Here is a 15163-nt window from a genome sequence, read left to right on the forward strand (position 1 = left end):
CAACAGTCACATGCTCTACCACAGAGCCATTATATAATAATATATATAATTATATAATTATATGATAATTATATATTATTATATATAATATATATTATATATATAATAATATATATATTATTATAATATATAATAATATATTTTTTGAGGACACTTTTAAGCACTAGATTAGGCCATTTATGCTTATAAATGACAAATGTCCTTTCTAGTATCAAGTATGGCTCAAAACCATTTTTTTTTTTAAATCCTTGGGAGACTAATACTCTCTTCTTCACTGCTGTACTCATTAACTAGGTATTAGAGCTGATTCTGTATTTTGGAAGCTGATGATTTAGACCATGACAAAAATGAATTAAAATCCATCCATTTTAATTTAATCCTAGAAAACTGTTCAACAGTGAAAATTTTTAGAGACAATCACCACATGTTCTATGAGGTATACCTAGCTTTCAGGAAAACATCTGTTCTATTTTGGAGGTTCACATATCTACACAAGTTTACTGACTTTATGTCATAACTACATTTACATATTACATAATACATTGACCAGCCAAAAGAGAAAAATATATATATATTTTTTGAAGTTTATTTATTTATTTGACAGAGAGAGAAAGAGAGAGATCACATGTAGGCAGAGAGGCAGGCAGAGAGATAGGGAGTAGAAGGCTTCCTGTTGAGCAGAGAGCCTGATGTGGAACACAATCCCAGGACCCTGAGGTCATGACCTGAGCTGAAGGCAGAGGCTTAACCCACTGAGCCATTCAGGTGCCCGGAGAAAAAGATATTTCTGATATTAAATGTCAGATACAGTACAAATCAAGGTAACTAAATTATTAAATAGTAATTCTCTTACAAAGAGATAATGGAAATACTCAGTCTCATTCTATATTGTTCTATTTGATGGTTTCTATGGCTGTAAGCTGCCACAAAGTTTCTCTCTCACAGTATTAGCCATTCAACTGGCTTCTGAAACAAAAGTTCCCATTTTCCCTGTGAGTACTAGCTCTAAACGTAAACAAGAAAACAACTATAATTGGAAAAGGGATATTTCATGGTCTTAATTTCTCACTTGTGGAAACATGTTTGAGTTTGACTGTTTTATTCCCTCTGATAGGAATTTACAAGCTTAATAAATAATATCTGAATTACAAGCTTAATAATTAATATCTGAATTGTATGGTCCTAAACCCAAGGATGGATTCAAAGAATCTTCAAGAGACTGGCAGCAAAATATTCAGTACAGAGTGTCCAGTAAAAATGAACTGTCAAACTGTCTTCATATCTAGACTTTCTGCAACTGAAATTAAACAGTGAAGAGAGATAAGCTCTCAGAAATCAGTTAGAGGCCTGTGGGTGTCCAAGCTACATCCTTGAGTTCAGCCACGGGACCTCGGAGGCTCTTTCTGCCGCACCGTCACACCTCGTCTGTGCTCCCTCTCACAACGGCCCACTGGTTGGTGTGTAGTTTAACAGCTACAATTTTGTAAAAAAGGCCTCTTCAAAGCATTTCATTTGTATAAGGGGTGGGAACACCTGGTGAGGCCCACTGAGGTACTATGTACAGAAATGTTACAGAATGGATTCAGTCTGCTTGGTTACCTCATTTTCCCCCAATAACTTGCCATTTTTCCTGATGTATTAGTTTGTTTATTTATTTAAAGATTTATCCACTCATTTGGAGAGAAAGAAAGAGTGCACACGCCCATGCACATGAGTTGGGGGTAGGGCCGAAGGTGATGGAAAGGGGGAGAGACCCTCTACCAGACTTTTTGCTGAATACGGAACTGGAAACAAGGAGCTGGACACCTAACCCACTGAGCCACCCAGACGCCCCCTAATGTAGTACAGTTCAGAAAATCAGAAATAGAAGAAGTTAAGGCATGCTAGGAACAAACTCAGTTGTAAGTAAAGCCAGCAAAAACACAATTCCAGAAAAATACAGGTCTGGAGCTATTTAAAAGAGGGGGAAATAATTTATGACAACCTTAAATTACCAAGGAAAATCCAAAATGTTCTATTATATTCTAAGAAAGTACAAAAACGTATGGCTTATTTAATACTTTCACCAAAATAAATAAAACAAATGTCGGTTCTTTCTGAGATAATCTTCAGTTATCTGGAATATTTATTTTACAAGATATGTTCTCTTCTCTGGGAGTGCCAGAAAATTAGGAGGCCTGTAATAAAAAAAGAGCTCCCTAATCTTCACCCAGAGTAAGGATAACATAGGCTTATATGGAAGAAACATGACTTTGAATTTCCCACCAATTTTATAAACCATAAAGTCACCCGAGAAGTAAAAGCTACACATCACTTGACAGTACTGTGCACGGCTACTTGTGAAATCTGACTGCTGAATTAAAGTTACCTGAAACTTAGGAACGGATCTTGTCACATTCAATATACATATTCTAGGGTTTACTCTAGGAATCTGGATGATTTTGACAATACCCCTAAAATCCTGTTAGAGCAAACACTAAGAAACTATGACCTACACTTTCTAAAGTATATAATAAAATTATATAATTAGAAAATTTGGGATAAGATTCATGTTTGATAAAAGAGAACAGTACTTTTCTCTGTTCACGTTGTACCACACAGATTTTTTTTAAACTTTTAACTATTTGAAATGTTGGCAAAAAGCAAAATGCTCTAATAATGAATGGTGATAAATATACAATAAAACATACAGTCATAAAAAAGATCTGAAGCTTTAAAAACAGGTACAACCTTGACTTTAGACTATCAACAGTCTTTTTTTAATCAACAAAATCATCTATGGCTTTTTTGGAAAGGGTTAGGTAAAAAATCTACTTCCCCAGGTTACCAATCCTTTCATCATGGCACAAAATCATAGGGCTTCACTAACATTTATTACTATGGTTTCAATTCTATTTTGGGAGTAAAACTCTTACAAGACTGACATTAATGACTCATGCCATCCTTGTTTTAGATCACATTATTAAAACGAGTAATGCACTTCAGTTCCTAAGGTGCATTGTTTATTTTCATTTCAAAAACACCCACAAACTAAAATAGATATTTAAAATCTTTATTGTTTCATCATCAAAAGTTTTCTTTCCATAGAAGAATGGCAATGCAGGATCAGTGCATGTTCTATGGAAAAGTCATACCTCAAACAACTAACTAGAAGTCAGAGACAGCACTATGTCGAGCTAGTGTGCAAGATGGAAGACACAATGCTGCCAATGCAATCAGTACACAGAAAGAATATGCAGCTATTAGAAAAAGAGTCTATGGCCAAGTGAATAGAACAGTAGCAGTGCACTGCACTGATATTCTAGAACAGAAAATGGGGGAGGGGCAGAGGATGTATTTCCCACAAAAACAAAAACAACAACAAAAAAAACAAACAAAAAAGCAATCAAGTAGATCCCAGGCACTAAGTTCCCAACCGCATGACCGGCTACGTCACGCGTACTTGTACCTTCCTCTTTAGGTCTCTGTCATTGTAACACTGCAAGTCGTGTCCAGCCTACTGTCTAAGTGGGATGGCCACATGCAGATCCTTCTTTCTGCTTCCCATCTCACAGCTAAAGTCACAACTTGGGTCTGGCAATAAAACCTGTGGCCTTCGCGCATCTTTCGTAAGAAGCTAAACAAACCCAAAATCTGTTCCCATTTTCTTGAGAAATAAACTTTATAAAACAACAAAAGGTAGCTGTCATGATCACTCAGTTTTGTCTGAAGGCAAAATCATCTTCCTGTCATTAAACTGAACAAACATACAAATATCCTCAACAACATACTGTCAGACCAACTCGAACATTTTCATAACTAGATCTCGAAAAAGGTACTGGTAATTGTTGAGATGTAAATGACCACTACGATTTGATCATGCCTGGTTACCGGGGATTTTTTTGGTCAGGTTTGTGTTTGAAGCTGCTATACAGCTGGATTTGGCTACTTTGCATTAATTCACACAATAAATGCCATTTAAAAGGAAACAGCGTATCTATCATGATGAAATAAAAATCCAAAAAAGTTGAGAGGTATACAAGAAACTTGTCTTAAATATTTTTAAATTACATATGATATAACCTTAGAGAATAAGAACTACAATTACCATGGTCTAAATCTTAAATTGTTAATGCATCACTTCTCTGCAAGAGTAACAAGTCACTTGTTAATCACATCAAGGCCTTGCGGGACAGGGGGCGCTCGGCATGTATGGCATAGCGATTACTTTCCAAGTGAGATAAATATCTCTAATTTAAAGTGTTATTAAACTATATTTGAAAAGTTATTTTACTTAATATATACAATGTATAAAATTAAGTTAAAAGGAAGAAGCAGGGAAAGGTTTTTCTGGTCTAGATGATGCAAACATACAACTTTCCCTTATCAGTAGTATAGTTCCGTATGTCCATTTCGCCCATGGTAAAATAGGAAAGGCTGATAGAAGATCAAACGTTTCACTTATAGATAGAAAGAGGATTCAAAAAGTGGAATTTCAATGTCATTTCTTCCCACAATGCAACTCACTCTACTTTATAATAAACATAAATAAAAACCATCTCAAAAACCTGGTTTTACACGCTTACCTTTAACAATAAATTCTTCCAACAACTGAGAAGAAAAGCACTCCTTTGCAGCAATTCCATAAAATAATTTTCAATTCACAAAACACCTGTTTCCTGGCAAAACCAGCAACCCTTACGGAGGGCACAGGCATTAACACTTGGGCCCTCTGAGGTATAAATGCAGCTATATTTGCACTGAGTATACAGTCTATAAGGTATGCCAACAGTCTGCATGTTTGCATAATATTGGGAGTGATGTCATCCTGACTGATTGAAAACTTTTTTGAACTTTTTGCAATGGAGGTTAAATAATTTTAAGATAAAAGATGTCCTTTAGCCCAATAATAGCCAGCAGAAATCTAATTTCTAACCAATGCAAATGGTTGTTACATTTGAAAAATGCTTCACATTGCATACTGATTAAAAAAAAAATAACTAAACAGGAACACATAAGTATTTAAATTCAGCAGGACACCACAAAAAGCATACTAGAGATAAGTGTGAAATCAGTCAAGCTTTTCCAAAAAGAGAAAATCCTTTTAATCCTTCAGCAAGTCTCTGTGAAAATAGTATGCTTACAATGAAAGTGAGAAGGGAGCACCTAGGATACCCCCAGGAGGCTTGCTGTACCACTCAGCATTCCTGCCCCAGCTCGTGTGCGCGTGGATGGCCAACAAATGACAAGAAGTCCACTTGACAATAGTTCAGTAATTCCTTTCACCACTGCTGCCAGCTGAAGTCATCATTGCTTCCAAAGACCAAGAAAAAGCCCAGTATAGTTGCAAAGATGACTGTGTTTCCTGTGAGAACAAGTGCACAAGCTCCCCACTCAATCTAGGGAAATAAGATAGATAAACACTTCGTTAACAGACGCATGAAAAACAAAAGGAGAATGAAAAGCAAATGAAGACTCTAGTTGTAAGCCAGTCACGCTCTAAAACAAATACAATTTGTAATAATAACTTTCACTCTACTGCACACTTAATGGTCTTTCAATACTGTTTTTAATTTGCTTCCTTCAAAAAGACAGAAAGTCACGAAGATGATAATTATTCAATAGTCAGACTTCTGGACTCTGAGGAGGCAGCACAGACTTCTACAACTTTCTGTTTATAAAGCAATTCACTCCAACTCTTCTTCAGTGAATCTAAAATTGTATCTAGAGAGCCGATTAAAATACTGAAGAAGAAACACACTCGTGAACATTCTTTTACAGGGGTGAGGGGGAGAACTGCCCTCTGCATATGGAAGGGTGGCCAGCCCCGGGCTTCTCCACCTCCTCAGTGTCGGAGGAGTGACTCTGACCGGTGAGTCTGGGAAGACAAGTGTATGGAGCCCAGCGCCCCAAGGTCTCCCCAGGCCTGCGGCCTGTGGTTGGTAAGCACTGGGTGAGCTGACGGGCCTGGTTCTGAGCGTGAGGTACTGGGGAGCCAGCTGCTGTCACAGACCCCAGCCACGCTCTCCGGTATCATTTGTATCAGTTTACAGTAAAAGTAAGATTATCTCTATCCTCTAGAATCTTATGTCCCTCATCCCGTTTTCATATAATTTCACAAAATCTTTTCCTGAGACAATTTTAACACAGTCTAATGTAAAATTGTTGACAGAAGAATAGATCCACTTACCAGATGTGCTCTGGCAAATACGATAGGGAGCCCAAAAGCTGAGACAACAATGCCTGTCGTAAGAAATATGGCAAGTTCCTTACAAGCGTTACTCATAGCATCTGTGTCATCCACTAATCTTCTCGCTATGCAGTATGGAATAGGTGAAAGGATGTAAAAAAACAGAACAAAGAGAGGCCAGTATTGGCTAGAAAAAAAAAATAAGTTAATGTAGTTTTCACTACCTATGTCATTTTCCTAGACAATAATATATGCTTTTTTAAAAATCAGGCCAAATATTACAAGGTACAAAACATGATACCGTTTAAAAATAAACAATAACCTGAACACTAAAAAGAGAAACATTTAAAGTCACAGTATTTCTAAAGTCAACTATGACACAATGATTAAATATTTCTTATATTAAAAGAAAATGCTTTATAAATTAAAGCATTTGGTATCAAGGCCCAAAATTAAAAACATTTTTTATTTTAGATTATAAATAAAGAAAGCATATGGAAAATAGAAATATTAACACAGTCATTTTTTAAACTCAAGATTCATTGCTCTTGACTTCTAATGAATAACAGCCTTCTTAGGGTAAAGCTGGAACATCCCCAAACTCTCGTTAGGTCACTGTGAACTTCCCAGATACTGAAGTCAAAATGTAGAAAACAAACTGAAAGTAATACTGAAGACTTTCAGTCAGAATATTGGAAATAAATGGCTTTTAATGTACAGTCTAGCTATTGTTCTGTGCCAATGTCATTTCCTGGTTGGATACTACAACTATGGTTATGTAAGACAGGGCAACTGAAGGAAGCCTGTGTGAAGGGTTCAGGGGACCTCTCTGTACTATTTTTGCAGCTTTTTGATAGCACACAATCATTTCAACATAAAAAGTTAAAAAAACACAAAAGCACAAAAAGTGAAAACTCGAAGCTAACATATCTCCCCTGCTTTCTCCTTCCATTCTCCTAATAACCTTCTTGTGGAACGTTCTGTATTTCCAGACAGATAAATTTTAACAACATGAACCATTGCACTTTTCTATTTAACAATGTACTGTGAACACCTTGAGATATGAGCACTTATAGTTCCTCCTCATTCTTCTTAACACTGCCTGCTACTTCCACTGATGGACATTCCAGAGTTTAACCGTTTCTCCGTTGACAGGCCTCTAGGATGCCTTCAGGTGTTTGTTTACTGTTATAAACAAGGCTGCTGAGAATATCCATACTCTTCCCTCACTACACATATCTTGGCCAACACCTGCCAGTAGATTTATATGAGAAATTCTAAGTGGAAGGACTAGTTCAAGGAATATATACATTTCGAGAACCACAAGCAAACTGGCCTCCAAGACGATTGCCCATAGCTATTCCTCACCCCACTGCACAGGACAGTGCCTGTCTGCCCATAGCTTTTATCTCTGCCAAAGGACTTCATTTAATTTTGAGAGAGGTTGAGTATAATTTCATGTGATCAGTAATTTGCAGTTCTTTTTTGGTATCTGTTTTGCATTTTTCTATTTAGTTGCCTGTATTTTTCTTACTAACCTATCCTTTTGATTTTTAATATTTCTTTCTATCCAATGGAAAGTAACTGCTTACATGACTTTTTTTCATAGTCGACTGTCTCTTGATTCTGCTTCTGGTGTTTTTTGTGCTTAAAGGACAATTTAAATTTCCTTGTGTTTAATTTTATCAACAGGCACTCAAAACTGAGCAGTAATGCAATAACCAAAAGTGTTCTCGTACTTTGAAAAAGGTTTGTCCTTGGTAAATGAACACTGAAGCTTCCATTCAAAAAATTTTTAAAGCTTTAAAAGTAGAAAAATTTTACCCTTAAACATCCAAAAAGACAAAAATTTTACATACTTGTATATTGGAAGGGCACATCCAAGCATCAAAAACATCAGCCCAATTGCTCCTCCAAAGGACAAACTAATCAAAGCTGCAAAGTAAATAAGTCAAATACAAGTATTAGTTAAACTAAATATTATTTTTATTAATATTAATATTAGCAGTTTGAACATTACCTGTGACCCCAGAAGCAAAAAGCAAAACACAACACACAAAAAACAAATGCATTAAAAGGGAGTTATCTATAGTCTCAGAATAAGTTATCTATAGTCTCAGAATAAGTTTTTTGTGTCGTCTTCAAGGCAAAATAAGGCAACGCTGATTTTCAAAACCCTGACCCAGAGTGAGCACACCACCACATTCCCTCATTACTGGCTCTGTTTTCCAGTGAGTAGTCTAGCCTGCCAGATCAATACTGCTCTTCCAGTCATTAGTGTTACACTTACTGCACAGATCATCATAGTTTGAAAAGGAGGATGTGGAGAAACTATGCATTCTTAGCTTTACTGGACTTCAGAACTTTATCCTGTGGGAAAGTCTATCATGATCAGCTCCTGCTTCTTGCACATACACCCCCAATGTACTCAAAACTGGTAAGAAAAGAGTGTCCAAGGACATCTGGTGTTAATAATTTTAATCAACTCATTGTGATATAGATCTTTGAACAGTTTACAGAACTATAGTTGGGTTTCCTCCCATAACTGTTTATACATTGGAAAATGTGCAGGATAATGGTACAAATCCTTCTTTGGTATCACTATTTTATATTATCACAAGCAACAGATGCATTCTACAGGTAAAACATAGTTTTTAGAATTGTACACACACATATACAAAGCATTATATTTTGTAAAGTTTTTCAAATATATTAGTAGAAACAACTTTCTTCAATAGGCATAGTTAATCAATGGCCTAGAATTAAGCAAAGATATAAATGATCAATTTATCTGAATTCTATATAACCTGTATTTCTACAACTAGAGTGGCTAAGAGAATTACTTAGGTGTTTTTTGTTTTAAATGATGCAGTCCATTAACCTTCAGAGAAATATTAAAATTCACAAGGGTTGTAGAAGGTGTAAAAGTTACCAAGAGAAAAGTTAACACATACAAACCAGAATTAACAGTAAAGGGGTTAAATCCTGCCTAGTACTACTCATAGACTTCTCTGGATTAAAATGGTCATAATCAAGGACACCTACTCACATGGTAGTGGTTTTCACTTAGCTCACTGATGTAGGTCATGTCGACCCTGAACACATTTATTTGGTTCTCAATGCCATTACATTTTCAGTGACAGAAAAAAGAAAAGAAATTGCACTTTTCATTTTATAGCAGATTAACTTCAAGTTTACAATGGAAGGCAACTCAATACCGAGCTTACCATTTGTTTTGCTCACAGGTCCTCAAAACCCGGCCCTACTTACTCTCCTGACACACCCATACCAGCCTATGACCCCATCCTCTCTGCACTCAGTTACACTGCCCTTTTTCTTCCTGGAAATCGGCAGGCTCCCTCACCCACATGGCCCTTGTACATGTTGTCCCTCCTACCTCAGACACTTTCTCATTCATTCGTTTCATTCAAGAAATATTTATTCAAGAAATATTTACTGGGAACCAAACTGGAGATACGTTAATAAACCAGACGAGGCCCTTCCACACACATGGAGCTTGCATTCTCATTCCATTTCCTTCCTCCTTCTGCCAAGCGAACTCCTCCATGTCCTTTAGATCTTGGCTCAATCAGTTCTTCCTCCCTTAAGTTTTTTCAAACCTCTTGCTAGACCAATTCCCCCTATTACATTCATTCATTCAACAAATATCTATTGAGCACCTAGTATGTGTCACACATTGTTCTTGATACCAGAGATAAAACAATGAAAAAAAAATCAAAGCTCTTGCTCTCACGAATCCTATAGTCTAGCAGGGAACAAAATCATAAAAAACAAGCTAACGAAGTTAGCAAATGAATGTTAAGTGTTCTGAAAAAAATCAGGTAGAGTAAGAGGATGTGCGCACTATCCTAGACAGAGTGGCCTGGGAAGGCATCTCTGATGAGGTGACCTCTGAGCGGAGATTTGTATGAAATGAGGGAGTGAATCAATGTGGGTATCAGAGGGGAGCATTCCAGGCAGAGGGCCAGGCATGTACAGCCCCCCCCCCCACTATATACATCCCCTTTAGTCAGTTATCATAGCTGTAATTTTATAAGATTTAAAATTGGTTTTCCTTTTATTTATTTATTTTTAAAAGATTTATTTATTTAACAGAGAGAGAGAGACAGGGAGGGAGAAGCAGGCTTCCCGCTGAGCATGGAGCTGGATGAGGGGCTTGATCCCAGGACCCTGGCATCATGACCTGAGCTGAAGGCAGAAACTTAATGACTGAGCCACCCAGGCGCCCCTTTTTAAAATAAAGACTTTATTTATTTTAGAGAGAAAGGGAGAAAGTATGCAGGAAGGGGAGTAAGGAGCAGAGGCAGGGGGGCTGCAGATTCCGTCCTGACCACAGAGCCCACAGTGGGGCTCAATTCCATGACCCTGAGATTATGACCTGAAGCCAAATCAAGAGTCAGATGCTTAGCCAACTGGGCCAGCCAGGCGCCTCTGTATCTATTTCCCTAATGAGCTGTCTGGTCCACCACAGCAGGGAAAAAGTTCTTCTGTTGTTGATGCTCACACCCCAGTTCTTAACACTAATAAATATCTGTAGAATGAGTTAAAGATTTTTTTTTTTTAATTTATTTGACAGAGAGAAATCACAAGCAGACAGAGAGGCAGGCAGAGAGAGAGAGGGGAAGCAGGCTCCCCGCTGAGCAGAGAGCCCAACCCACTGAGCCACCCAGGCTGAGTTAAAAAACAAAACAAAACAAAAAAACCCAGGGGGAGGAAAAAAAAGGAACAGAAGGGAAGAGGAGAGGAAGATCAGGCCAAAGTAGCACTACTACTAGCCACTTAACTAGCTGTCTACATAATCATGTCTGAGTGTCAATTCTTTCTTCTATAAAATAAGACTAATGCAAATAATTCTCTGAACACTACAGATACTTGTTATAAGACACCCTGAAGAAGTAAACAGCCAGCTCTACTTAAAAATTTTTTATGTAACTATATAATTAACATACAGCGTTAGCATTAGTTTCAGGGAACCATCTCCACTTTTTGAATGTAAATACTATATCGTAACAACTTATTTATTCAGAAGTCATTTATCCAGAATATAGTTTAGAATCCCGGAGGAAACAAGGGTCACTAGAGCAAAACATACGTTACAAAGCCCAGACGTTAAAGCTATCATTTTTCATAAACAGACCCTTAGGCCCTTATTCAGTCGTTATTTATTCATTTTGTGATAAATTGTATGTGAATTTCAGCAGAATAAAAAATTAGAGCCACGTATGTTCATTTATACATATTTTGGTCCATAGCAATTCACTTAGCCAGAACAAAATTAAGTGAGAAATAACTTCCCTACCCAGAAATGATCACCATTACCTGTAACTTGTAACATGAAATTTTAAATTTGAAGATCTTGTTTCACACATTGAAACACATGAGGCATAGGAGGCAGAAGTGCACATAAGCAAGATCTGTCCTCTGACAAGAGAAAGGAGACCGAAGAAAACAAAACAAAACAAAACACCCAACCTTAAACAAAAACCAGACAGAAAAATCTCAAAAAGCATACCCATTTGTGGTAATCTTGGCCAAAAGAAAAGTAGCTTTAGGGCCTAATGGTCTCTGTGGGTAACTCTTTCATGACAGAGAACAATTATTTATGTTCCTATCAAAAAAGAAAATCTAAATTCTCTAAGTACACTCTTAGAGAGTTAATAAAAGAAGATCTCATTTTTAAAAAATTAAAAATGAAAACAAGGTAAGATTTAAGTATCAAAAAATAACTTTAAGTGATATCTTACCTCTAATCGCACTGGATTAACCCCAATGGGGTTAAACACATTGCTCAGAAGTGTTCTCAAAACTTGTAAAGTTTCTCCAGTCTTACGAAATCAGCAACTAGGCTGATTTATATACAAATTTCATCATTTGTGTATAAATGGTTGTCCCAGATGATACATCAACAAGACAAAAATTTATACTGTAATTGTGTGATGAAACATTTGGAGGGCAAAACTTAGATGAGTCTGGTTTCTACTCCCAAAGCCTCTAGGCGAGGGATGGAACAGCCCAATTACCTAAACTCTCCAGAGACAGGGTGCTGATTCTGTGACTACAAAGAGATTGGCGTAGCAGGGACCAGTTCCCTACCTTGGGAGTTATCAGAAAAATCCAATACATAACCAAATAATAGGCAAATGGCTTAAGAATTAATGGTCTCCACTTATAGCAACACTGCTGCCTGATGCAGAGATAGGCCCATGAAAGAAAATGTCCTGATAAACAGTCATAACAATCAGAAAATCTCACTGAAACCAAAAGTCCAAGTACAATTCCGTTGGAGATACTTTCACCTGGTTAATATTTTCCTAAACTGAAGAAGGAAATTTCAGTTATTATTATTTTTTTTTAATGGAGGAGATTTCTGTTGATGACACTGAAGAAATGGGGAAGGACTGCGAAACTGGCAGCATCCTGAAAAACCACAGCATTCTCCCCTAACTGCCTTTCCGCACAAAGATTTAAGAAGGTCTATCACAGTTCAAAAAGAGATTAAAAATGATCTTTGTCGTTCATCTAATGACAAAGTTTTACATCAGAAGTTAAATGTTTTTTCAGACATCAAACCAGTAAAAATGTGACTCTGGGAAAGCAGCTCAATCAAAGTTGTCCTAAAGGAAACAAATTAAACAGGGGAAAAAAACCCCAAAATTGCTATTAAAGTTCTTCACCTCCTGCTTGTCTGTCCTTTCTACAAAGCCGCAGGGCAGGAAATCAATGCAATTCGTGGCCAAAAAGTTGAAAACGCTGTCAACGGTGTTTCCTTCTAATCAGTAACAAAACTACGAAACAATGTGGCAAAAACACAACCTTCCTTCTTTCTAAAGGAAACAGACGAATAAACGAGCCATTTCCCATTAAGTTTTAACACTATTTTCTGTAACGAACCCAACTAAAAGCCTCAGCGCGCAACTGTGGAGAACAGGGGCACATCGGGGTCGCTTACAGGGTCTAACCCTATGTGACAAACACCACAAATCAAAACGCATCAGTTTTCGAAGCCTGTGAAGCTTGGAGGACTGGTCCTGAGAGGGATGGCCACTCTCGGGATGTGAGGACCAAGGTTTCTGAAAGAACCGTCCCTAAGTCCCTCCGGGGCGTTCCGGAGGGACTCGGTTTGGCTCAGCCCCCGAAGACCGCACTAGTGCCTCTAAGAGGGAAATGACACTGATTTCCGTAACGGGCATCTCCAGGGCCCTCAAGCCCCTCAAGATCACTCTCTGCTCGCCCGTCTCTCGGATGCAAACTCCTGCAGAACATGTGTGCTGGCCCGAGGCGCTGCGGGACTCTCGCAGACCAGGGACCGCTCCGTTCTTTCTACGGGGGCCGATGGGTGGGAGAGAGGCTGCCGACATCAGCAGAAAGCAGGGGCTGACGGAGAAGCCGCCCGCCCCGCGGGCCCACCCCGGAGCGCCGCGCCCAGCTGAGCTCTCAGGCTGCGAGGGCGGAGGCGGGGGTCGAGGGGCGGGAGGCAGCCGCCAGCTCAGGGACCTCGGTGGCGGGAGCCCGGGCCGGGGAGGCGGCGTGCGGGGGCTGCCAGGGACCCCTCCCCCTCTCGCGCGCGGCCACCCAGCCCTCCGGCGCCCGGCGCCCCAAGCCCACCTTTGATGCCGGCCATGGCGGTGACGTCGCTCCTGGCTCCGGGACCCTGGGCGGCTGCGGGGGCGGCGGCGGCGGCGGCGGCGGCCGGGAGACCGGAGACGCGCGGCGGCGGCGGCGGCGGCCAGACAACACCCGGAAGTGCGCGACGCAGCACTTCCGCCGGCGACTCGCGCTCGCGCGGGGGCGCGGGGGGCGCGCCGGGCTGGGGGCGGTAGGACCGACCCCTTTTTTCCCTGCCATGCGGCTGTGCAGATCGCCGCCCTCGCAGGCTTGGCGTTCTCGCCTCGGTTCGGTTCCCATTTTCCCCTCAGGCTCGGGGAAGCTCCACTCCCGATCCCCCATCGCGGATCCTGCAACCTCCTACATTCTTGGAGGATAAGGGAGCGGAGGACCGCCGTCCTTTGGGAGGCATGCTCTGATGTCTTTGGAGGATGGTATTCTGGTCTCTAAAGCGCACCCTTTGCTCCCTCCTCCCCAGCCTTCTAATAGAAGTCAGGCCACTTAGGTCGTTGATTTCCGACCCAACTAGGGTTCTGGTCAGTCCCACCTCCAGAGATAAGGAGCTGTGGGACCCAGGAAATACAAAATAAACATTTTAACACAAATCCGACCTCCTGGGAGTCTCAGAATCGCAGGGTTTAGTTTAGTTTTGTTTTTGTTTTTTATTTTGTTTTGTAGTCCAGGGCTAGGGGAATAAAAAGGAGAAAGCAGAAGGACAAATACATCTACTTAAGTCATTCTTCAAATGTATTCAAGATTTACTATGTTTGGGGAATAGAGCTAGATAGTGGGGTGAGCAAAAATGAGGCGTGGTTTGGGGGCGCCTGGGTGGCTCAGTGGGTTAAAGCCTCTGCCTTCAGCTCAGGTCATGGTCTCAGGGTCCTGGGATTGAGACCTCCATGGGCTCTGCTCAGCAGGGAGCCTACTTCCCACTCTCTCTCTCTCTGCTTCTCTGCCTACCTCTGCCTACTTGTGATCTCTGTCTGTCAAATAAATAAAATCTTTAAAAAAAGAAAAACTAGGTGTGGTTTCTGCCCTGAAGGAGCTTGCAGATTGGTGAGACACAGGCACACACACAAATATAAAAATGTACCAGTGATAATTGTTAGGAAGATGGGTAGATAGTCCTTGACAGCCTTTGATTTATACCAGAGAGATTTCCCCAAGGGAGGGACAACGGAAGGATGAAGGGGTGTGTAAGTAGAAGACAAAAGAGAAAAACCATTATGAGGAAGAGAGATTGTGTTAGGGGTGGAGGTGGGGGAAGTGGTTGGTTGATGAGCTTGGGAGGCAAAGGGCCCCAGGAGCTTGGTCTGTTGGGAGAGAGGAGAGAAGGCAAGTGGGATTGCTCCGGGCTAGGGTAGGTTA

The 15163-nt window shown here is 39.9% G+C and overlaps 1 protein-coding gene across 1 annotated transcript; it reads right to left on the reverse strand.

The window, feature by feature from the left end:
• Positions 1 to 3036: 3036 nt before the first annotated feature.
• On the reverse strand, positions 3037 to 13902 carry LEPROTL1 (leptin receptor overlapping transcript like 1). The gene is made up of 4 exons (XM_059384096.1): positions 13796 to 13902; positions 8029 to 8104; positions 6170 to 6356; positions 3037 to 5378 (listed from the first exon to the last, which is right to left on the reverse strand). Exons 1-4 carry the CDS (start codon positions 13809 to 13811, stop codon positions 5262 to 5264), a joined length of 396 nt encoding a protein of 131 aa, XP_059240079.1. The 5' UTR covers positions 13812 to 13902; the 3' UTR covers positions 3037 to 5261.
• Between the last annotated feature and the right edge of the window lie 1261 nt (positions 13903 to 15163).

The sequence above is a fragment of the Mustela nigripes genome, chromosome 18 (assembly GCF_022355385.1).
Source record: "Mustela nigripes isolate SB6536 chromosome 18, MUSNIG.SB6536, whole genome shotgun sequence".
NCBI classification, from domain to species: domain Eukaryota; kingdom Metazoa; phylum Chordata; class Mammalia; order Carnivora; family Mustelidae; genus Mustela; species Mustela nigripes.